The sequence below is a fragment of the Oncorhynchus clarkii genome, chromosome 6 (genome assembly GCF_045791955.1).
Source record: "Oncorhynchus clarkii lewisi isolate Uvic-CL-2024 chromosome 6, UVic_Ocla_1.0, whole genome shotgun sequence".
Taxonomy (NCBI): Eukaryota; Metazoa; Chordata; class Actinopteri; order Salmoniformes; family Salmonidae; genus Oncorhynchus; species Oncorhynchus clarkii.
Genome location: NC_092152.1, coordinates 33646507 through 33670947, shown reverse-complemented (window position 1 = coordinate 33670947; position 24441 = coordinate 33646507). Strand labels below are relative to the sequence as shown.

At 42.9% G+C, this 24441-nt stretch overlaps 1 protein-coding gene across 3 annotated transcripts; it reads right to left on the bottom strand.

The window, feature by feature from the left end:
- Positions 1 to 588: 588 nt before the first annotated feature.
- LOC139411033 (tissue-type plasminogen activator-like) lies at positions 589 to 18893 on the bottom strand. Of its 3 annotated transcripts, none has more exons than XM_071156823.1 (15): positions 18777 to 18893; positions 9113 to 9194; positions 8115 to 8157; positions 7592 to 7726; positions 6759 to 6869; positions 5560 to 5734; positions 5343 to 5434; positions 4972 to 5149; positions 4553 to 4638; positions 4178 to 4243; positions 3776 to 3977; positions 3526 to 3662; positions 2779 to 2919; positions 2197 to 2345; positions 589 to 1855 (listed from the first exon to the last, which is right to left on the bottom strand). In XM_071156823.1, exons 2-15 carry the CDS (start codon positions 9173 to 9175, stop codon positions 1688 to 1690), a joined length of 1746 nt encoding a protein of 581 aa, XP_071012924.1. In that variant the 5' UTR covers positions 9176 to 9194; positions 18777 to 18893; the 3' UTR covers positions 589 to 1687. The 3 variants fall into 3 exon arrangements, with proteins under 3 accessions (XP_071012924.1, XP_071012923.1, XP_071012925.1); XM_071156822.1 differs by having other exon boundaries at positions 9113 to 9197; positions 18777 to 18878; XM_071156824.1 differs by lacking the exon at positions 7592 to 7726 and having other exon boundaries at positions 9113 to 9197; positions 18777 to 18862.
- Between the last annotated feature and the right edge of the window lie 5548 nt (positions 18894 to 24441).

Genomic DNA, 24441 nt, shown 5'->3' with positions numbered 1-24441 from the left:
AACATCTCAGTTTCCTTCTCCAGCGAATGACGGGGATGAGGGTCTGTTCGGGTGATTGAAGTATATCCTTCCAATCCGACTCATTGAAGAAAAAGTATTTGTCCAATTTGAGGTGAGTAATCGCTGTTCTGATGTCCAGAAGCTCTTTTCGGTCATAAGAGATGGCAGCAGCAACATTATGCACAAAACAAGTTACGAACCAAGCGAAAAAACTAACAAAATAGTATGGTTGGTTGAGAGCTGATAAGACGGTAGCCATCCCATCCGGCACCATCATCAAGAGAAATAATGAAGAAAAATTATACATAAAACGTATCGGTGCTCATCGGCCATTGGACATAAACATTACACAACAAGTTGGAAATCGTAAATTCAACAATGAGTGATTTGGAAGGAATCAGTGTGTGCTGGCATGATGATACATTCATTAAAATGACTTCTGTGTGTATGTGCTGTTATGTGTCTAGGCCTCTAGGCTTCCTCTAGGCTTCCTTGAGGCTTCCTCTAGGCTTCCTCTAGGCTTCCTCCAGTCTATGGCACAGCTTACCCCAGTAACAACAACAGAAATTGAAGAGATCAACCATCAACTTCACTTAAATGTTTTTTTTATTTAAAGAGACAGGTTTATGTCATTCTTATGATAGCCCCAGAAATAAATGATCAACATAAACAGCAATTCCAAAACACAACACATTGAACTACTAAAAAAACATAAACTATTACAGTAGGAAAAAAAGTGTAATATTAATAGACATAAATATTAACTTAATACACACAAGTAAAACATTACTGTCCTTGAGAGAGTGTATGTTTATGAGATACTACATAATATGAACACCCACTCAAACATAACCAAATACTATACTATGGGAGGGAAGTGGAGTCCAAGTGCTTTGCAAGCAAAGAGCTTATGTTATATACAGTACATACACCCAGTCATTGCAAACACCTCCCAGTCCTTTTCAACATAAAACCAACATTAAAATACTGTACATGCTGATCGCTGGGCTCAACCCAACGCTTATGGAATGGAGACAGATAATGGTGGCTGTGTTCAGGCTCTGGCTTTATTCCAATTTGACAACTCAACCCCTTTGTTCATGCAGTTCAAGGATCAGTTTGGAATGCAGCCGCTGTCTTACATTGACTCTGATCCAGCAGATTGTCTTGTGGTTAATGTTATAGTGGGATTGGGTAACATATGCACTGATGTAACATGGCAACATTCAGACAGCAAGCCACCAATGTAAAATTCCCTCTAAATGAACTGAAAAATGTTAATTGGAGTGGCTATTTACATTCCTATGGAACCTTGTGTGCAAAGTAAATGTCCAACATTCTGTGAGCTGCATATGGAGATATATAGCTCTGGGTAGAACAGGAATCAGCTGGAAGGCACTGAGCTGGACTGATTAACAGTCTATTCACTTTGGAGACATAGTTTTCTTAGTTTTTTCTGACCTTACTGCATCCTACCTCTAAGCACAAGAGTTAAACAATGCTTACACAGAATGTACTGGAGTACTGGCAGTTCCTGTCGTGCGTTAAGTGGTTGTCTGTTCCTTGGTTAAGGCATTCATTGCGATTGATGGACAGGAGTCTGATGAATTCTCTGATGATGGAGTCAGATGAATTCTCTCACAAGTTCTCTCCAGGTGTGTGTATGTGCATGTGTTTGTGTGTTTGTTTACTGGCTAGTTTCCTGTTTCTTGCTGCTGATCCAGTCAGTGTATTGTGTAACACGTGTGTACACCCCAGGCTTGTCTTTCTTCCCACAGCCATCTCCCCAGCTGATCAGCCCCATCAGAGTCATCCTCCCATCCTTGGGACAGACAAGAGGACCACCAGAGTCCCCCTGCAGAGGAGCGGAGGCGACGAGGGACATGGGTCAGTTGTGGTTCAGTCATGGTTCAGCAGTAGGCATACAGTTCCATTTGATAAAGATTTGCAGTAGTACTAACATCCAACATGACACATACTTGTTTCAACCGTACCAGCTAACTAGCTATTTAAGTGCTGAGTTTTGCAGAGAGTGTTTGGGGCTTAGGGCTGCATACTACGTGCCAAATGGCACCCTATTTCCTACATACGTATATAGTGCACTACTATGGACACATGCACTATATAAGGAATAGGGCACCATTTGGGATGCAGACAGAGAGTTTTAGGAGAAGGAAGAAAAAGAGCCCTCCTCACCTTGCAGGCATCGTCCAGACCCCGGGTGTCCCCGGCACACAGCATGTTGGAGGTGACCACACGTTCAGATAAGACATGAGGGACACAGCGGTCCTGAGGCCACAACCTCACGTGACCCCTCTTCACCCGCTCAGAGTATATCGCATCAACTATGGGGAGAGGGAGGTTATTAGATTCATTCCTCAATGCACCTATAGACTATAGAACATTGTTACATCTCTAGACTACATTAAAAAAAGATGGCAAGGGTTATCGTCAGAAGATACTGTATTAAATGTATGCATGTATTCCCTTAGGTCAGTGTTTCTTAATCCTGTAAAGGTTTAGTTTTGCCCTAGCTAGCACTACACACCTGATTCCTCTTATCAACTCATCATCAACCTTTTGATTAGTGGAATCAGGAGTGTAATGCTAGGGCAAATACAAATGTCCCCCCTTTTGGGTACCTATGACCAGGATTAAGAAACACTGCCTTAGGTATTTAAAAATGATTCTGTGTGATTTAGGCTACAGAAAATAAACCATAGAACCAGTTTTAAAAAAGAGATTAAGAATTCCAAGAAAGGATGATGTCGGTCTTACACTCTTTCTCCTTGCCGTAGCCAGAGATCTCACACTCGGTCCAGTCGGGCAGTACCAGGCCTGGGTCAGGCAGACAGGCGGGTAGGACCTCAGGCGCGTTCACAGCACACAGGCCAATATCACTCTTCAACTTCATCAAGACTGAGGGAGGAAGAAGATGAGGAGAGGGCACCGAGGAGGAGGAGGACCGGGAGAGAATGAGTAAATTGCCCTATACTATGTGCTACATATATGCTACATAATCATGTCATAGCCATGTCATAACCATTAGTCATGGTTATTATTAAGGCTTGACGTGTCAGTGCTTAAAGGCCCAAATGCAGACATTTTCATTTCAAATAATTTCTGGGTGACAATTAATTACCTTATCGTAATAGTTTTCTATTAAAATTGACTTTTTAGTAAAAAACTATTTCTCATGCGAGAATTTAGCTAGGACTGTCTGGGAGTGGTCTGAGTGGGGAGGGGAAAACTGAAAACTAGCTGTTATTGGCAGAGAGGTTTGGAACTCTCTTTGTTATCGGTCTATTAACCAATTTTCCGCCTGGTGTTGTCACCAGGCAAGGCAAAACTCCAGCCCATGCAAACAGGCTGATTAGGAGGTCCTATATAAATTGTATTTTCAACCAGCAACTAACAGGAAATGACACTGATACATTATTTTCATCAGCTTATGTACAATATGATACAAAACACAGGAAAACTGAATTTTGACTGCACTGGGCCTTTAACATTGCATTGGCTCACCAATGTCGTTGTCAAAGGTTGTCTTGTTGTACTTCTCGTGACTCCAGTACTTCTCCACCTCAAAGATCTGCTCACTGCCGGAGGAGTTCTTACGAAACGTCCTGCCTAGAACCACCTGCAGCCGCTCTGGTTTAAACCTGACGGAGACAGCAGATCACTGAGTTACACCCATGTGTGTGGGTGTGCACTGCGTGCGTGGATGCGTGTGTATGTGTGTGAATGCGTGCATGAGTGTGTGTACTAGACCTACCCGTCGTCGAAGCAGTGTGCAGCAGAGAGGACCCAGCAGGAGTCTATAAGGACCCCTCCACACTGGAAGAAGTGTGCTTTGTTTCTGGGCCGGTACACGTTTATGGCTGCCTGCCATGGCTGCTCTGTGATGTCACTCTTCCGGGCTCCTCCCAGGATACGGAAGGAGGGGAGATTGTTGTCAGCACGCTGGCCACAGGTACCTACCCGCGGGGGACGGCCTTTGTATTAGATTTTGTTTTCTGTTTGTAGATAGAAAAACCTCAACATTCATGGGAAGGAGAGCTGAGGAGCCCAGGAGAGTGGGAGGTGTGGATGAGGAATCGAAGGAGAGCAGGAGGTGTGGAGGAGGAGAAACGCTGTGTAGAGGTGAATTGGATGTGTTATTTTGTGGCTGTCCTACCTCTGTTGTTGTTGTTGCTGGTGGGAGCCCTGGGGCCTAGAGTAGTAATGGTGGTTGGTCTCCTCGCTAAAAAACAAACAACAGATACTGTTCAGTATGACATTAAATATCAAGTACTCATACAGTGTGACTACAGTTGCAAGTGTACTTAATTGAACCTCCTACACATTTCACTCACTACAATCCTGACAGACATTGACTCGTCTTCTTAGTTATCATGTGCATTACAGTAAGCTACTGTAGGTAATGACGATGATGGAAATACTTGGCAGAAGAGACAGTGGCCATTTGACCGGCACATGAGAGGACGATGATGCGTATTGCGGCCGATATTATTGGAATGTAGTCATGGTAACAGGGTAAAGGGGTACTCACTGCATTTGGTGATATCGCAGAGTTCCCAGGTCAGCTTCATGTTCTTGTAGACGTGACACCAGGGGCCGAGATCCCCGTCTGGGTTCCTGTAAGTGAGCCAAAAGAGAGTGTATAAGTGTGTGTGTGTGTGTGTGTGTGTGTGTGTGTGTGTGTGTGTGTGTGTGTGTGTGTGTGTGTGTGTGTGTGTGTGTGTGTGTGTGTGTGTGTGTGTGTGTGTGCATATCAGTGGAGGCTGCTGAGGGGAGGACGGCTCATAATACGGAGCAAATGGAAACCATGTGTTTGATCTATTTCAGACCAATCCACTCATTCCGCTCCAGCCATTACCATGAGCCCGTCCTCCCCAATTAAGGTGCCACCAACCTCCTGTGGTTTATATGTGCGTGAGAGAGAGAGTTTGTGTACGTTTCTGATCCTACCTGCAGAAGTTGTGACTCCCCAGCCCCAGCTGTCTGGCGTCAGACCTCCATGCGTTGTAGAACTTGCGGGTGATGAGGGGTGAGTCCCAGGGAAGACAGCTGGAGCCCCTCTTAGTGACGGCCTTCGTCCCCCTGTACGTCTGCCCCGAGGCCTGCACACACTCCACTGGCCTCTGGTCTGGAAAAACACACAGGGTGAGGCGCAGATGACCTCAGATTTAATTTACTCTGTGGACCAAATAACGTTAGTCAGTAAAGAAAACTGGGTGCCAATCTGTTTTTGATTTAGCCTCTTGTCATAGTTTGGCAAGGCAACAATGTAACCAAATACCGGTACACTATAATGGTATCATAGTTAATCATGTTATTACCTGCTGGGCAGCTGGAGAGAGTACAGAACTCCCAGACTATTTGGTTTCCCTTGTAGACATAACACCATGGCTTAGTATCATTGTCTGGATTTCTGAGAGAGAGAGAACAGGGGAGGGGAAAATTGATCTAGAAGGCTTGATTGTTGTGTGTGTGTGCGTGCGTGCATGCGTGTGTGCGCGTGTGTACACGTGCGTGTGTGTGTGCGTGTGTGTGTACCTGCAGAAGTTGTGGTTGCCCAGCCCCAGGCTGTTAGCCTCTGGTTTCTTGGCGGTGAACTTCTTCCCTCTGAGGGTGGTAGAGTTCCAGTTGATACACTCTGAGCCGATCCGACTGATACTCCACGTACCACGGTACCCTTTACCCTGGCCCACCATGCACTTCTCATTGGTGTCTGTGGAGAGAGAGAGAGAGAAATTAGCCTGTACAATCCAGCCATCCAAACACATAGGTTATGTCCCAAATGGCACCCCATTTCCTTTATAGCGCACAACTTTTGACCAGGGCACTAAGGATTGTGGTCCAAAGTAGAGCACTACCTCGGGGATAGGGTGGCATTTTGGACACCGTCATTGGTATCTATGAGGAACCACATCCTAACAACCATGTTGACCTGATAGTCTCTCTGTGTGTCTGTCATCCTCCTGTCGTCCTGCATCATGGTTACATGACTAAGGACTCACTCACACATCTCTTCTGTGTTTTGGCTCCCTGATCTTATGGTATCCATGAAATGACACACGCATGAGTATTGATTAAACTCATTCAGAGAGTATACGGATCTGGCTAGGCTCACTCAGAGTCATATGTGGAGAGTTTGGCCGCTGTGGTTTCAACAAATGACCATTGGTGAATGATGTCACATGATATGACTCTGGGCTCACTCATTTGGCTGTGAACGCACTCATTAAAAAGTCAACATGTTATTTGGAATTTACATGTTGAAGGTTGAGTGGGTAGGGTGTCTACAACAGCTTCCAAACGGAATAAAAACAAACTGATTTATGTCAGCAAACCACTGGGTTCCATGGAGTTTCAGATTTTCTCCCGGCTGGCCCACAGACCACAACTCCATAACAGCTATGAGTCATTGTAGCAGGATTGCATTCTACCATTTCCTGCGTGTCTACTGGTCTAATGATGATGGTAACCAAGATTACTACTAGATAGTACTAGATAAGACTTGATAGCAGTGCAGCAGGGCACAGCCAAATTAGCCCGGCGCTAAGGTTGTGTTATTCCACTTATAGCGGTGCTATATAGTGCTAAATGAATCTATATAAGGACTAGGGACTAGGGGATAGAATGGAAACTGGTCATATCCCCTTGTCCTTGTTATTCAGTAGCATATGGGTCCAGAGGAGAAGTATTTATTGACAGTGTATTGTAGGTGTGATCTCGGAACGTGTTCTACTTACTGATCTCACACTGGGCTCCTGTGAAGCCTGGTGGACACTGGCACAGGAAGTCAGAGGAGTAGACCGCCTCCTTACAGGTTCCCCCGTTGTAGCACCTTGACTGATAGCAGGCTACAGGGGCGCGGGGGGGGGGGGGGGATGTAGAGAGGGATGGTCAGGCATGTCGGATTTTATTTTATACACCTCTTCTCTTTCGCGAACAACAATGATTTGCTGCAGCGCAGACGATGTGCCCACCGCTTATAACAAATGTCATAGCCTCTTTTGCGTCACAAATGCTCATCATTTCCCTTTGTCAGAACAGCTTCAACCTCCAATTTCTCTGTTGACAGCGCACAACCACACACAGGCGGGGGAATATGGAAGTGATTTGTCTGTCATCAGAGAGGGTGGTCATGCCTCACAGCGTTGTGCAGTCGGGATGAAGGGATGTGTTTACGGGAGGGTTTGTGCCAAGAGTGTTAAAACATGGTGAAAGTCACAATGGGTGAGTGTTCTAATGACTCTCCATCCTAGACCGCACCCTCTCTCTCCACGACACCAACCACTCTCCATTGTGGAGGAAGTAAGGAAACAGAAGAGAGAGGTACTGTAAATAGAGAGTGGCGAGATGGGGGCAGACAGACAGAGGGAGGGGGATGGGACTACTGTTGATCCAACAAAGACAAACAGTGGAAAAGGAAGACTGGAAAAGAGAACAAGACACATACACAGGCAGAAATTACAGGCTGAACAGTGTAGTAACAGCCGGCCTAGACGGTGTGGGGGTTTGTGAGCGTGTGTGTGTTGGTCTGCATCTATATCTGTGTAAGTGTGTCTGTGTTTCCACTCACTGATGACGGGCACGTAGTGACAGCGCTCTCGTCCTTGTGATGCACAGCGGCAGTACTCCACACGCTGGCCCCTCCATCTCATCCATGTGTCCCCATAACCACGCACCGCAGCTGACTGGCCATCCACACAACGCGCTGAGACACACACACACACATACACAGGCACAGACACACAGATAGACAGACAGGCAGACAGACACACAGACACACACAGAGACATACACACCCACACAGGTAAAGGGACACACACACACACACACACACACACTCCCACACACACACACACACACACACAAAGACACAAAGACAGAGAGACAGACATACACACAGAGAGAGACAAACATGAGTAATTTACTACAAGAAAGACAGTAAGATTCAAAGACAAGGTGTAAGTGACACACAAACAAATGATTGATTGTAGCTAACACATGATAAGTGTGGCGAGAGGGACAGACTTGGGGTGTCAGAGGGTGAGGGTAGATTGACCCAGTTGTAGAGGGTAGAGCGGGCGATCCAAGCTCACCTCTATAGTAGCGTGTTCCTCTCTTCGCGCGACGGAGCTCAATCTGCCATGGGAGAGGTAAGAAGTGATTTCAAAGCTCCACAGTACCAACAAACAGTAGTGTCTGCATGGCAACAGTAGTGATGTAGTTAACTGTCTGCATGGCAACAGTAGTGATGTAGTTAACTGTCTGCATGGCAACAGTAGTGATGTAGTTAACTGTCTGCATGGCAACAGTAGTGATGAAGTTAACTGTCTGCATGGCAACAGTAGTGATGAAGTTAACTGTCTGCATGGCAACAGTAGTGATGAAGTTAACTGTCTGCATGGCAACAGTAGTGATGAAGTTAACTGTCTGCATGGCAACAGTAGTGATGAAGTTAACTGTCTGCATGGCAACAGTAGTGATGAAGTTAACTGTCTGCATGGCAACAGTAGTGATGTAGTTAACTGTCTGCATGGCAACAGTAGTGATGTAGTTAACTGTCTGCATGGCAACAGTAGTGATGAAGTTAACTGTCTGCATGGCAACAGTAGTGATGAAGTTAACTGTCTGCATGGCAACAGTAGTGATGAAGTTAACTGTCTGCATGGCAACAGTAGTGATGAAGTTAACTGTCTGCATGGCAACAGTAGTGATGAAGTTAACTGTCTGCATGGCAACAGTAGTGATGAAGTTAACTGTCTGCATGGCAACAGTAGTGATGTAGTTAACTGTCTGCATGGCAACAGTAGTGATGTAGTTAACTGTCTGCATGGCAACAGTAGTGATGAAGTTAACTGTCTGCATGGCAACAGTAGTGATGAAGTTAACTGTCTGCATGGCAACAGTAGTGATGAAGTTAACTGTCTGCATGGCAACAGTAGTGATGAAGTTAACTCTAGACGCAGATCTATGGTCAATTTAGCATTTTCCACCTGACGCATTTTGAGAGGTTAAGCTGATCTTAGACCTGCACCAAAGGACAACTTCTATATCTTTCTGTAGCTGTGGTTAGTGCAGTGGGTGTGGTACCTACTTTGTCCGCTAGGGAGCAGCAGAGAGCTGACAGGAAGAGCAGCAGTCCCAATATTCTGGCCATGGTTGTGTCTGGATCTTTTCTGCTGGAACATACATAAGTAAAGGTTTTACTGAGCTATGTGAAAGAGACTATTTTGGTTGTTTCAGGACAAGTCAAGTCATTGGGTTCAAAACATATCCTAGTGAACAATAGGTCCAACTAGCCGGCTTCCACCCGGTTACGTAACCCTGCACCTTAGAGGCTTCTGCCCTGTGTACATAGACTTGGAATCACTGGCCTCTTTAATAATGGAACACTAGTCACTTTAATAATGTTTAAATAATTTTTACATTCTGCTTTACTCATCTCATATGCATATACTGTATTCTATTCTACTGTATTCTAGTCAATGCCACTCCCACCATTGCTCGATCTAATATTTATATATTTCTTAATTCCATTCTTTTACTTTTAGATGAGTGTGTATTGTTGTGAATTGTTAGATACTACTGCACTGTTGGAGCTAGGAACACAAGCATTTCACTACACCCACAATAACATCTGCTAAATATATGAATGCGACCAATAAAATGTGATTCGATTTGATGTCACCATTATAATACTCTGATGTGTGTAGAGGATGGATGGACTCTTCCTCAAACCCTGACCCTGACCTTTCCTTTCCTTTGAGTAAAAGAAAGAGAAAGGTGTAATGTTTTGGGGAATTGGAGGGCATTGCTGATGGCTCTTCCGCTGCTCTGTCGTACACTACATACTGAAGTCTGAGACGGACTTTATTGAAGTCGTTTGTGGTGATGAGGTGCACGAGGGGCGTTTACAAAACAAAGTAATCAGCGAGTGGATCGTCTCTAACCAATCAGAATATCAAAGCCAATGACATATTGTCCAACTCTGGCCCAACCCATCAGTTTCTGGACCAATCAGGCGGCCCCGAATGTTTTCACATTTGGTGGGGGAGTTACTCAGATCCGAAACTCATTACGGAGAAGAAACTAAGGTCCGTGGGCGTGGAGTAGCATTTGTGTGTGTGTGTGTGTGTGTGTGTGTGCGTGCGTGCATGTGCAGAAGTCATACTGATGCCAACTGCATGTACAGTATCAGAATCAACAGAGTGAGTCTGTGTTTACGTTGGAAAGAACTTTGATGACAGAAAATGTATCCTGTAGTTTGATACATAACATGGGGTGGCAGGTAGCCTAGTGTTTAGAGCATTGGTCCAGTAACCGAAAGGTTGCTGGTTTGAATCCCAGAGCTGACCAGGTAAAAATATGTTGTTTTGCCCCTGAACAAGGCAGTTAACCCACTGTTCCCTGGTAGGCCGTCATTGTAAATAAGATTTTTTTTCTTAACCGACTTGCCTAGTTAAATAAAGCTTAAATAAAGAAAATGTTCCTTTGTCCCTCTGCAGAACTTCTGCCACTACCTCCTGCCCCCTGTCCTCGTCTCACCTCCCTACTCATAACCATTGTCCGCTGTGTTTACAAGATTGTGCTCCCTCTGGGATAAACAGGACAGAGACCCTCTTCACTCTTTCTCTCTCCTTCCAGTGAATGAGTGTCTAACAGAGACCATAGCCCTTAATCCTAAGGAACAAAGAACAGTGTCAAACAACCTAAACACAGCCGGACACGCAAGGGGAAGTCTAAAGAGCTGTGTATGCGTGTATATGAGTGTGTGAGCTGACAAATCATTGCTGAAGCCCTTTCCCAACATTCCAAGCCAGGGCAGTATGGAAGCGGTTCCTAAAGAGACGAGCAGATGTAGGGCGGGTAGAATGACTCACGACAACACAGAGAGATGAGAGGAGAAGAGGGGGGAAATGACCGGCAACTTTACAGAGTCTGACTCCAAAAAGCCTTTTTGCACTACACACTTAGTTTAAACTGACATTTATAACTTAGTTTTTTTTTTTATGTGTGGTGATGGCGGAGTTGTGATGATCGTGCTATTTGGCAACACTGTAGGTTGCTCTGGATAAGAGTGTCTGCTAATGGAATTTTACATTTAGGTCACTTCGTAGACGCTCTTATCCAGAGCGCCATACAGTAAGTGCATTCAACTAGGGATTGTAAGACAACCACATATCACAGTCATTGGAATAAAATAAACATTGGAATAAAATGTGAATGAATCTACTTCTCTCTGTAAACATACATGTCAGATTGGAGATGCACTGCAAAACCCTGTTAGGAACCATTGCCTCTCTGTCAACTGTGACTAACCATGACTCAACCTTAGAGAGAGGGGGGAAGACAAAGGAGAAAGACAAAAGGTGAAAAACCTAGAAAGTTCAAGGAAGATGGAAAGAGTGAAAAGAGACTGAAGAAGACTCCAGCACTGTGGTCATTGGATGGGACCAAGACCAACATATAAACTTCAGACGCACACACACACACACCGCAGCCGGCTGGCGGTTGTCTGACTCATCATATGTGTCTGACTGGGCTAATAGCGCTGTTGTTTTGATATAAATGAGGTCAAACTGCTACGCTGGCAAACACACACACACAGCTCAGGAACGTGAAGCTAATCAACTCACAAGACACAAAGACAAGATGTTCCTGGAAAAAAGACTCCCTGAGTCTTTCACTGGGATGACTGCAGGACTGTACTTGTGGAACTCACACACACACACACACACACACACACACACACACACACACACACACACACACACACACAGAGAGAAGGGTACATATCCCTTTCAAGCCAGGTGTTTCTCAGCTGGAGGAAACCCCCAGGTGTATTCAGGCGGTTTTTTCTATACCCTAGCTGAGCCTCTCTGGCAGAGCATGAGTTTTTCCTCGCTGGGTTTAGTTTCCATCCCGGTTTCCTTGGTGCAGCTGTTCCGCTGTGTTCTGTTCTCTGTTTCCTACCGTCCCTCCCTCTAGTCTGTCAGACCAGGCCATATGTTTCCTGCTAACACTGAGCCTGTGTGTCCCATGTCACTCACTTTGATGCTTTATCTGTCACACACACATACACTCTTAGCAAAAAGGGTTCCAAAAAGGTTATTTGGCTGTCCCCATAGGATAACCCTTTTTGGTTCCAGGTAGACCTCTTTTGGGTTCCATGTAGAACCCTCTGTAGAAAGGGTTTTACATGGAACCAAAAGGGTTTTACCTGTAGCCAAAAATAGTTCTTCAAAGGGTTCTCTCATGGGGACAGCCGAGTAACCATTTTATGTTCTGCTTTTTTCTAAGAGTGTAGTCCCCATGTCCAGACCCACACACACGTTTAGTCATGCAACAGACTTCTTCTATCATTAACATGTGTCTATAACACACACACACACACACACACACACACACACACACACACACACACACACACACACACACACACACACACACACACACACACACACACGTCACAAAGCGAGGCTGCCTCAGACACCACAGGATTATCAATTGCTGTTTGATAATCCCACAATGCGGTGTGTCTGTGTAGGTTTGTGGCCTGGCAATGATTCTACTAAACCAGCTCTTACAAGATCCAACACACACACATGCACCCACACTAAAACACAAACACACATATATAGTTGCACAGCCCTATTTTGTTGGCAGCATTATACAAGATAAAAAGGGAAACAATTGGCATTTGTTTTTTCTCTCGCTTTTAGTTGATGAGAGTTTAACTCATTTCCTAGCACGGATTAGGAGGCAATTGTCTGTCCCACCTAGTTAGTTAGTGGTTTCTACAGAAAAATCTATGACCGTATATTCCCTTCAGACCCATGAGGGCCAGAGGAAACCTCTGCTCTCTTAGTAGATCAAGTCTGAGTGTTGATGTGAATGAGAGACTGTTGAAGCCTGCTGTTGGAGTTTAGTCAGTTATAGACCATCAAGAGCATCAGCCTCAAACCAGAACACTAGGCTAATAATTCAGACACACAAACTAATCAAACTCCCCCACAACAACCACATCAGTATGCAGGTAACTCCTTAGCTTAATTTCCTTTCAGTGTTTAGTCATGCAGCAGACTTGGCGAATAATGGTGATTCTGATTCTGATTACGCTAACAGAATTGTCTCAAAGTGCTGAGCACAGCTCCTACTCCCCCTGTCAGTCTGAGTGACCTAGCCGACCTGTACAGTAAGGATGGGTGACATGCTGACCAGTGACCACAGGAATGCTTCAGCAGATAGAGACTCAGACAGCGGCCATTTCACCTCTCAAGGGATATAAGGAAGTAAGGCTTAGGTGTTAGGGTCAGAGGTTGGTGTTTTACTTAACTCAGCACAGCAGTACACAGTACTCTAGTCAAAAATCAGGACGATCATCAAACTGAATAAGGATGTTTTGAAATACTGATCTACAGCAGCTAGAGTGAGGATAAGAACTAACTATAGGAAACAACTTCAAAGTGTGCAGTTATACAATAATACTGACATTGCTGTTGGTAAAATATTATTTTCCCATACCAATAAATCTTAATAAGGGAGCTATGTGTGTATGTTATGGTGTATGGGACTGTGCATATATATGTGCCATGATGGCATACCCTTAACACAGTTATAACAGAGTTTACTCTGCACTGAGGGAAACCAGGCAGCCATAGGAGTGATCTGATTAGCATCACATTGAACCAGAGTGAACTAGAATGATACGCACCTGTGGTTTGGTTCTAGCTAATTATCTTCCTTTCCTTCTCTTCCTAGGTTTGTTTCCAATACTCTACAATAGTCTTATTTTCTATGTCTGTAACGTGTGCGCTGAGAGTCAGGAAGCAAGTTCAGGGAGTGAGTGTTTTAATAAATAAACGTAACATAATACAAAACAAGAAAACACAAACAACGCACAGACATGACACAGGAACAGAAACAATAACGCCTGGGGAAGGAACCAAAGGGAGTGACAGATATAGGGCAGGTAATCAAGGAGGTGATGGAGTCCAGGTGAGTCTGATGACGCACAGGTGCACGTAACGATAGTGACAGGTGTGCGCCATAACGAGCAGCCTGGTGACCTAAAGGCCAGAGAGGGTGCACACGCGACAATGTCTCGTCATTACTTTTTGGGGACGAGACACTGGATATGTTGTGCCCACACTATCATAAGGACTATACTAAGTTATTAACTGTGTCATAATAATGATATAGCACATGTCATGAAATCTGATGTCTGCCTATGACCACTGACCTAACACTGTGATGACACTATGTGTTACTTAGGTATGGTAAGCTACTTGGCTGGAGCCATGCCTGCTATACCGGGGTCTTTATCTAAACCCCTCTAAAGGGGGTCTGGTGTGGGGGTCTACTACAGAGGGCCATTGTGGTCTTTCATGCCCACTCTACACATGGTCTGTGTGACAAATGGCACCCTATTCTCTATTTAGTGCACTACAAGGGCTCTGGACAAAAGTAGTGCACTAAATAGGAAATAGGGTACAATTTGGGATGCATCTACGGCATAACACCTGCTCCGTTCATCAGAGAGACGGTGAACGTAGCCACAGAAAACCATTCCGGTTTAGAGAGAGGGAAGGGGGAGAAGAGGGAGAGAAGAAAGATGAGAAGAAAAAGTAGAGATTCAGGCGAAAGAGAAAGGAGCGACATAAGAGAAAAAGGGTTAGAGAGAAAGAGGGAAAAGTGACAAAGTAACAGAATACAAAGAGGAGAAAGAGGGGAAAGCAACCCCCTGAAGTCAGCAGGGTAGTGAATGAGTCGACCGCAGCTAGCTGTATGGAGAGAATAGTTGAATCATCAACCGTAGACTGCGGAGAGAAAGGGTAGAGGTAATAGGGAAGAAGGATGGACCAATGGATGGATAGATAGAGAGATTATACATAAAGAGCCATCAGATCACATTTTAAAATTAGACATATCAAATAGAGCACCCACTGTCTAACAAATGAAACCCACTAAACGTATCACTCTATGACCAGACAGACTGGCCGACCAGTGACCACAGAAGGCCAGTCACTCATGACCTGTGAATCAGACAGAGCACTGAGTGCACTGAGACAGAGCACCGCCACACAATGCCTGGTGACACAACCCACTACAATACTCACTAACAGACTACGATACTCATTCAGAGCAAAGAATGCACTAAATGCACTGATCCGTAAGCAATGATCTGGGATCAACTTGTTACTAAGCAACATAGCTGAGTTTGGACTACTATGTAGCCCCTTAATCGTCAGCCGGTTCCTGGAAGGGACCCTGTCCTGATGGTGGTGCATGTGAGCCACCTCATGTTTGTCTCGTTCATTCACAGTGTATCCGAGGACACTAAGAGTGTGCTGTAGTACTGAGAGATGCTGTCCAGAGGAAATCCCAAGTTAAGAGAGCTGCTTAAAGCCTACAATTATATACAGGGCTAGTCAGGCACGAGGTGGAACCAACACACGCACACATACAGTTAAAGTCGGAAGTTTACATACGCTTAGGTTGGAGTCATTAAAACTTGTTTTTCAATCACTCCACACATTTCTTGCTAACAAACTATAGTTTTGGCAAGGTGGTTAGGACATATACTTTGTGCATGACACAAGTAATTTTTCCAACAATTACAGACAGATTATTTCACTTATAAGTCACTTTATCACAATTCCAGTGGGTCAGAAGTTTACAAACACTAAGTTGACAGTGCCTTTAAACGGCTTGGAAAATTACAGAAAATGATGTCGTGGCTTTAGAAGCTTCTAATTGACATCATTTGACTCAATTAGAGGTGTACCTGTGGATGTATTTCAAGGCTTACCTTCAAACTCTGTGCCTCTTTGCTTGACATCATGGGAAAATCAGCCAAGACCTCAGAAATAAAATTGTAGACCTCCACAAGTCTGGTTCATCCTTGGGAGCAATTTCCAAATGTCTGAAAGTATCAAGTTCTTCCGGACAAACAATAGTATGCAAGTATAAACACCATGGGAACATGCTGCCATCATACCTCTCAGGAAGGAGACATGTTCTGTCTCCTAGAAATGAACTTACTTTGTTACCAAAAGTGCAAATTCATCCCAGAACAAAGGACCTTGTGTTGATGCTGGAGGAAACAGGTACAAAAGTATCTATATCCACAGTAAAACAAGTCTTGTATCAACATAACCTGAAAAGCCGCTCAGCAAGGAAGAAGCCACTGCTTCAAAACTGCCATAAAAAAGCCAGACTATAGTTTGCAACCGCACATGGGGACAAAGATCGTACTTTTGGAGAAATGTCCTCTGGTCTGATGAAACAAAAATAGAACTGTTTGGCCATAATGACCATCGTTATGTTTGGAGGAAAAAGGGGAATGCTTGCAAGCCGAAGAACACCATCCCAACTGTGAAGCACGGGGGGTGCTTTCCTGCAGGAGGGACTGGTGCACTTCACAAAATAGATGGCATCATGAGGTAGGAAAAGTATGTGGATATATTGAAGCAATATCTCAAGACATCAGTCAGGAAGTTAAAGCTTGGTCGCAAATGGGTCTTCCAAATGGACAATGACCCCAAGCATACTTCCAAAGTTGTGGCAAAATGGCTTAAGGACAACAAAGTCAAGGTATTGGAGTGGCCATCACAAAGCCCTGACCCCAATCCTATAGGAAATTTGTTGGCAGAACTGAAAAAGCGTGTGTGAGCAAGGAGGCCTACAAACCTGACTCAATTACACCAGCTGTGTCAGGAGGAATGGGCCAAAATTCACCCAACTTATTGTGGGAAGCTTGTGGAAGGCTACCCAAAATATTTGACCCAAGTTAAACAATTTAAAGGCAATGCTACCAAATACTAATTGAGTGTATGTAAACTTCTGACCCACTGGGAATGTGAAGAAAGAAATAAAAGCTGAAATAAATCATTCTCTCTACTATTATTCTGACATTTCACATTCTTAAAATAAAGCGGTGATCCTAACTGACCCAAGACGGGGAATTTTTACTAGGATTAAATGTCAGGAATTGTGAAAAACTGAGTTTAAATGTATTTGGCTAAGGTGTATGTAAACTTCCGACTTCAACTGTACACACACACACACACACACACACACACACACACACACACACAGCTACCTCCAGGGAACCACATTCCAATAAACATTTTCTCGGTGTAATCTCCGTCCTGTTATCTGAAATAACACTGCTTCACTTGTTACAACTATTTGCAACAAGAAATTTAAGAATGACCTCATTTTAGAACTGTTGATTACTGAGAGAGCTGATGGATGATGAAATGAGAGCGGGATAGTGAGATGAACACTGGAGAGAAAGGTGGGAGAGAGATGACGGTATGAAACAGAATGTGAGGGGAGTATTAGGTTGAGAGAGAGGGATAGAGAGCGAAGAATGGAGAGAGAGGTGGAGGGATGGCGAGAGAGGTGGAGGGATGGAGCGAGAATGACGACATTAGTGAAAGAATACAAGAGTATCAAGTGGAGAAAGGGATAAAGAGAGATGAATGGAGAGAGAGAGGTGGAGGGATGGAGAAAGAGAGATGAGTTTGGGTGTGAAAGATTTGTGATGGAAGGGGAGAGGAATGTGGGAGAGAGAGATGTGGCAGGGAATGGTCAGCAGTAGTTGTTTTGAGCAGTGAGAAAGCACTAATAGGTGAATTCCTTTTGACTGACTAACTCTGTCACTCCCAACATAGCCCACATGTGCCAAGGTGCGGAGACATCCCCCATCAGGTGACAAGAATGGCATAGACCTGAAATACATGAGAGCTATATACTGTGTAAGTAATGGAGCAAAACTGGCCTACACAATAGGAACCAAGAGTGTAAATATCCGCTTGCCATTTACACCCTTAACTGATCCAAATTCCCATAGGACCAGACCTGGGTTCAAATACTATTTCAAATATCTCAATTACTTTTACATAGATTTCGAATGAAGTATTCAGATATTTTTTCCTTGAAAAGACAAGTAGTTGAATATATCCAAATGTATTTGGAAATACCCCTGGAAAGTATTTGAAAATACTCAAATACACTGACTAAATTACATTCCCATGCATTTAACAAAGGTATTTGAACATTTTATTTGAAAATACTTTCTTTACAAATAACCATTCAAATACTCAAATAAAAGTATTTGTTTTGGACTGTTTATTTTAAAATACTCAAATACACATAAAAAAATGTATTTTAAATACCTCAAATACATACGTATTGGAACCCAGGTCTCCATAGGACATACAGTAGTTTATAAACCAAATCTAGATGTAATTGAATTGGTCCATATTCCTGATAAATAAATTAAGGGAAACACTAAAGTATAGATTCAACTATGTAATCTCATCTATAGATAAGATAAATAAAAACATTTCTAAGCATCCAAAACAACAACCTATGAGAAACTTCTATAATGACTTAATTATAATTAGCCTACCTATGCATTCAGATTAAAAATATGCACAAAGGCAAAGCATGGAAAAACTCGATTAAAATAAACGTGGGGGAAAAAACGTTAAAAGTTCATTGAAATTTGATTTGACATTCCATTTGAGTACAGTAACGTTATTACTGAAATCCTTTGGCATTCCATTAGAAATCAACTGTTATTTAGCGGACTAAATCCACTCCATGATGAAGGAAGTCTGCTTGCTATACATAAATAATCCGCAAAATGTTGTAGTCTAATGCAATCACTTCTACAAAAGCCTAAACACCAACTGAAATCTGGAAAACAGAAGGCAATGTGGTTGTATTGACATCGATATTCTTACCTTGTCCTTGTGTATGATATGTTCCTAGTCCTCAATATCCCTCTAGTGACAGTTGGGTTCGGGGGTCCAGGGCGGGTTGACGATGAAGTGTGATCGCTGCTCTGCTTCTCTCGGTTTTTATCCGAGCCTCTAGTTTTTTTTGCGGAAGAGGGAGGGTTGTTTGGAAATGATCGAGCCAGAGAGGCAGGCTTGCCCGATGATGATGCGGTTTGGGCGGGTATCTGGCTTGGCTCCGGATTAGAGCATATAAACAATTGATAACGGATAGCGTATAATAGCTAGAGTATGAGGTCAGCGTCAATGAGGTAATCAGTATTCACAACGTGATTTATTGACACTCGATATGTTGAGTCACTTCTGTTGAAAACGTAGGTTTTTCTATTGTTACTATACATGATTTGACTATTTCCAGAGGCATTGGTCTGTCTGTCTGTCTGCCTGCCTGTCTGTCTGTCTGTCTGTGTGTGTGTGTGTGTGTGTGTATCTGGTTGGCATTGGCCTCCCCATGGCTCCTGGCCAGGCCAGAGTTAAGGCTGTCGGTGACAGGGTGGGTTCAGTTCCAATGAAAATCCAGTTAGTGGTGAATCTGGCACCAGGGCTGTGACCCCATTGTGGTTCTCTGACATCCCACAATCCCCTGTCTTGACCCATCCCATCCTCAGGAAGTCTGTCAATCACTCAGTCACCAAGGCCCAGTTTTTTAAATATTTTTTTGTATATTGAAATAGAATTAATAGATCGGACAACTCAATGACTTGAATGGGGATCCCTGTTCTATTCATTCTATTTCCATGCCATTTAACCCTATCTGATACCCGAAATCCAGATAGATAACTTTTGAAAAACTTGGTCCTGAATTGCAACTCATTCAATAGAAATTGAACAACAGAAATTCTAATTCTACAGCTTCTTCATTGCAACTCCACTTTAGGGGCTGCTACAAAGACTTCAAAACATTGTCCTAGTGTGCTGTTACGGAGAATATGACTGAAGTTGTTTAACTTTTATTCAACTGGGAGAGGAAACTATTTTTATGGACTAATTTAGTGGTTGGGGAAGTTAATTGAGCATGTCTTTGTCAACTCCATCTCTGTTAGATTAGTGTGGAGTCACCAGGGTTTGATGAGGAAACGCACACATACATTTACAGTACACACACACACAAACACACACTTACAGTACACACACACGTTTGTCACTGATTGTGTCACGATACGTTGTGCTCGTACTACTTGATGAATAAGGATGCAATTATAACCAAGTCATGTCAACAAAATAATTATCTGTAATTAATGCAATGCGATGACCACAATGCCAATGCAATGAAACAGTTTTGATCCCCTTTTGTAGGCATGTAGCGCAACGCAACGCAACATGATTCTAGGGTTTGGTGCACAATTTTGTACTAATCTTAGGGAAGGTATTAGGCCTACAACTCAGGTTTTTGTTAGTTTAAGGCATGCACATTTGGAACTATATCAAGTTACAGCTATACACTTTTACCTCTACCACGATGTATAGTTTTGTGCATAGCAGAGTTAACTTAGGCCAAAGGCAACTGTGCACTGTAATTGTGACATTACTAGGCCTTTTTACAAAACCCCATATTAAGCCAACAGGACCAGGAAACAACACCATTTTTAGTAAATGTAAACAGGAAATAGTTTCTCTAAACATAGGCCACTCAGTTAGAGTCTCTATGCACATACAAAGCACACGTCACAAGTGTAAAGACTTTGTCTACGTCATATGTGTGGAGTTTTTGTACATAAATAAAAAGCATGTATACAGGATGGGTATGAACCACAGTGAGGGTGCAAATCAGCCGGATGTGGGAAGGATGTTTCATGTTGTTGTTGATCTGGAAATGTGATGACATTTTCATTACAAACAAGTTGAATTCTTTGTGATGACAATTTCTGGAAAAACTGAGCTTTTGAGTGCCAATAATCGGTTGCAACAGTCATTGCATTATTGTCTTACATCAGGTGGCATCACTTCTATGTGACACTCGTCCCCCTCAACTGACAAATCATTGTGCTATCTGACTTAAGGCAATGTCATTGCATAGCATTGTGATCATGATACCACTAAGTTCTTTACCAGGATTACTTACACTCTTAGAAAAAAAAGTGCTATCTAGAACCTAAAAGGGTTTTTCGGCTGTCCCATAGGATAATCCTTTGAAGAACCCATTCTGGTGCCAGGTAGAATGCTTTTTGTCAACCTGGGCTCAGGGGTAGACGTAGCATAGTAAATGTAAATCCGGGGGACTGCAATTCGTTTGATATGTTACATTTCGTATGGTATGTTATTAATATTTTGTAATTTTTTATTTAACCTTTATTTAACCAGGTAGGCTAGTTAAGAACAAGTTCTCATTTACAACTGAGACCTGGCCAAGATAAAGCAAAGCAGTGCGACACAAACAATAACACAGAGTTACACATGGAATAAACACAAATACAGTCAATAACACAATAGAAAAAAAGTCTATATACAGTGTGTGTAAACGAGGTAAGATAAGAGAGGTAAGGCAATAAATAGGCCATAGTGGCAAAATAATTACAATTTAGCAATTAAACACTGGAGTGATAGCTATGCAGAAGATGAATGTGCAAGTAGAGATACTGGGGTGCAAAGGAGCAAAATAAATAAATAACAGTATGGAGATGAGGTAGTTGGATTGGCTATTTACAGATGGACTATGTACAGATGCAGTGATTTATGAGCTGCTTACATTTAGTGAGGGAGATATGAGTCTCCAGTTTCAATGATTTTTGCAATTCGTTCCAGTCATTGGCAGCAGAGAACTGGAAAGCAAGGCGGCCAAATGAGGAATTGGCTTTAGGGGTGACCAATGAAATATACCTGCTGGAGCGCGTGCTACAGGTGGGTGCTGCTATGGTAACCAGTGAATATGAAGCGAGGGCCAACCAACGAGAGCATACAGGTCACAGTGGTGGGTGTATATGGGGCTTTGGTGACAAAACGGATGGCACTGTGATAGACTGCATCCAATTTGCTCAGTAGAGTGGATCCAATATGTGCGTCAATGGTATGATATGTTACAAATTACAATTTGTATGATATGTTACGAATTCCAATTTATTTTGGCTAATGTTAGATAGATAGGCGACTAAAGTTTCACTTAGCTAGGTGGATAATGTTAGCTAGGCCAGGGGTTAGGCTTAGGGGTTAAAGGGATACTTTGGGATTTGGTGATTTTAGGTCATTTCCTCTTTACTCATAGTCAAACAAACTCATGGATACTATTTTTATGTCTCTGCAGTTTGAAGGAAGTTGAAAGTAGCATATCGTTAGCTTAGGGCAATTGCTGAAAGTCAATTTGTACTGTATGTACTAGCCAGCTCCTCTCAGAAGCAAAGAAATAGACATTCTAACAAATCCAAAGCTGTGTGGTTCGCACTTTGTATGCGCAGTATTCTTAACAAGTGTATATTAGATTACACAATTTTTTAATAATTATTTTTTTCCTTTTTTTTATTTTCCAAACTGTGTATTTCTGTCACACCCTGATCTTTTTCACCTGCCTTAAAAAATGTTTTATTTAATTTTTAACCTTTATTTAACTAGGCATGTCAGTTAAGAACAAATTGTTATTTAAAATAACAGCCTACCCCGGCCAAACCAGACGACGCTGGGCCAATTGTGCGCCACAATTGGGACTCCCAATCAGGGCCAGATGGGATGCAGCCTGAGTTCAAATAAGGTACTGCAGTGACAGATACAGTGTCTAAGACCACTGCGCCACTCAGGAGCCCAATTATCCCCAGTGTATTTATACCTGTGTTCTCTGTTTGTCTGTTGACAGTTTGTTTAGTTTGTCAAGCCTACCAGTGTTTTTCCACTTGCTCCTGTCCTTTTCTAGTTCCTGTTTTCTAGTTTTCCCGGTTTTGACCATTCTGCCTGCCCTGACCCTGAGCCTGCCTGTCATTCTGTACCTTGTCACACCACCCTGGATTATTGACCTCTGCCTGCCCTGACCCCGAGACTGCCTGCCATTCTGTACCTTATGGACTCTGATCTGGATTACTGACCTCTGCCTGCCCTTGACCTGTCGTTTTGCCTGCCCCCTGTTCCAGTAATAAACTTTTGTTGCTTCGACACTGTCTGCAACTGGGTCTTCTCCTGAAACGTGGTAATTTCATTAATCCGCTGTGATGATGGGCGCAAGGATAAATTGTGTTTGAGTGTAAACACAGTTGGCCAACTGACACAGCAGGACAGTGGCAGTTTTGAACGAGTTCACTAGATATTAACCCTTACAAAAAAAGATTGCTGTTTTGAAACTTCAGTAACTGCAGTCAACTGTGGTATTTTGGACACAGTAATTGCAGAATAACTGCAGTGTAAAACTGTTATTTTTTGCAGCATACTGCACTCTAACTGCAGTTGTACATCAGTGTACTGCAATCTTTATTTGTAAGGAAGTAAGTGTGGAAGAGTACATCGGCAGACATGTCCAAAGCAATATTTTTACCTAGTAACCGTGACTGAAGATTGTTGACACTGCTGGACGTATTTTCAAGCAATTCAATAGCTTACGTTAGCCCACGTAGCTAGCTACAGTGCTTTCAGAAAGTATTCACACCCATTTACTTTTTCCACATTTTGTTGTGTTACAGCCTGAATATCAAATGTATTAAATTCAGTTTTTGGGGGTCACTGGCCTTCACAAAATACCCCATAATGTAAAAGTGGAATAATGTTTTTAGAAAAATGTCCAAATTAATTAAAGATGAAAAGCTGAAATGTCTTGAGTCTATAAGTATTCAACCACATTGTTATGGCATGCCTAAATAAGTTCAGAAGTAAAAAATGTGCTTAACAAGTCACATAATATGTCGCATGGACTACAAAATAGTGTTTATCATGATTTTTTAATGACTACCTCATCTCTGTACCCCACACATACAATTATCTGTAAGGTCCTCAGTCAAGCAGTGAATTTCAGATTCAACCACAAAGACCAGGTAGATTTTCCAATGCCTTGCAATTAAGGGCACCTATTGGTAGACGAGTATAAAAATAAAAGTATTTTAAAAAGCAGACATTGAATATCCCTTTGAGCAAGGTGAAGATATTAATTACACTTTATATGGTGTGTCAATACACCCAGCCACTACAAAGATACAGGTGTATTTCCTAACTCAGTTGCCAGAGAGGAAGGATTTAATTATATCTGAAACCGCTCAGGGATTTCACCATGATGACTGTGGTGACTTTAAAACAGTTAGAGTTGTTTTAAATGGCTGTGATAGGGGAAAACTGATTATGGATCAACAAAATTGTTGTTATTCCACAATACTAACCTAACTGACAGAGTGAAAAGGAGGAAGCCTGTAACAGAATAAAAAATATTACAAGACATGCATCCTGTTTGCAATAAGACATTCAAGTTCAACTGCAAAGAAATGTGGCAAAGAAATGTTTATGTTCTAAATACAAACATTATGCTTGGGGCAAATCCAACAACACATTATTGTGTACCACTCTTCATATTTTCAAGCATAGTGGTGGCTGCATCATGTAATGGGCATGCTTCTCTAGGAAGTTTTTTAGGATAAAAGGAAACGGAATAGAGCTAAGCACAGGCAAAATCCTAGAGGAAAACCGGGGTCAGTCTGCTTCCACCAGACAC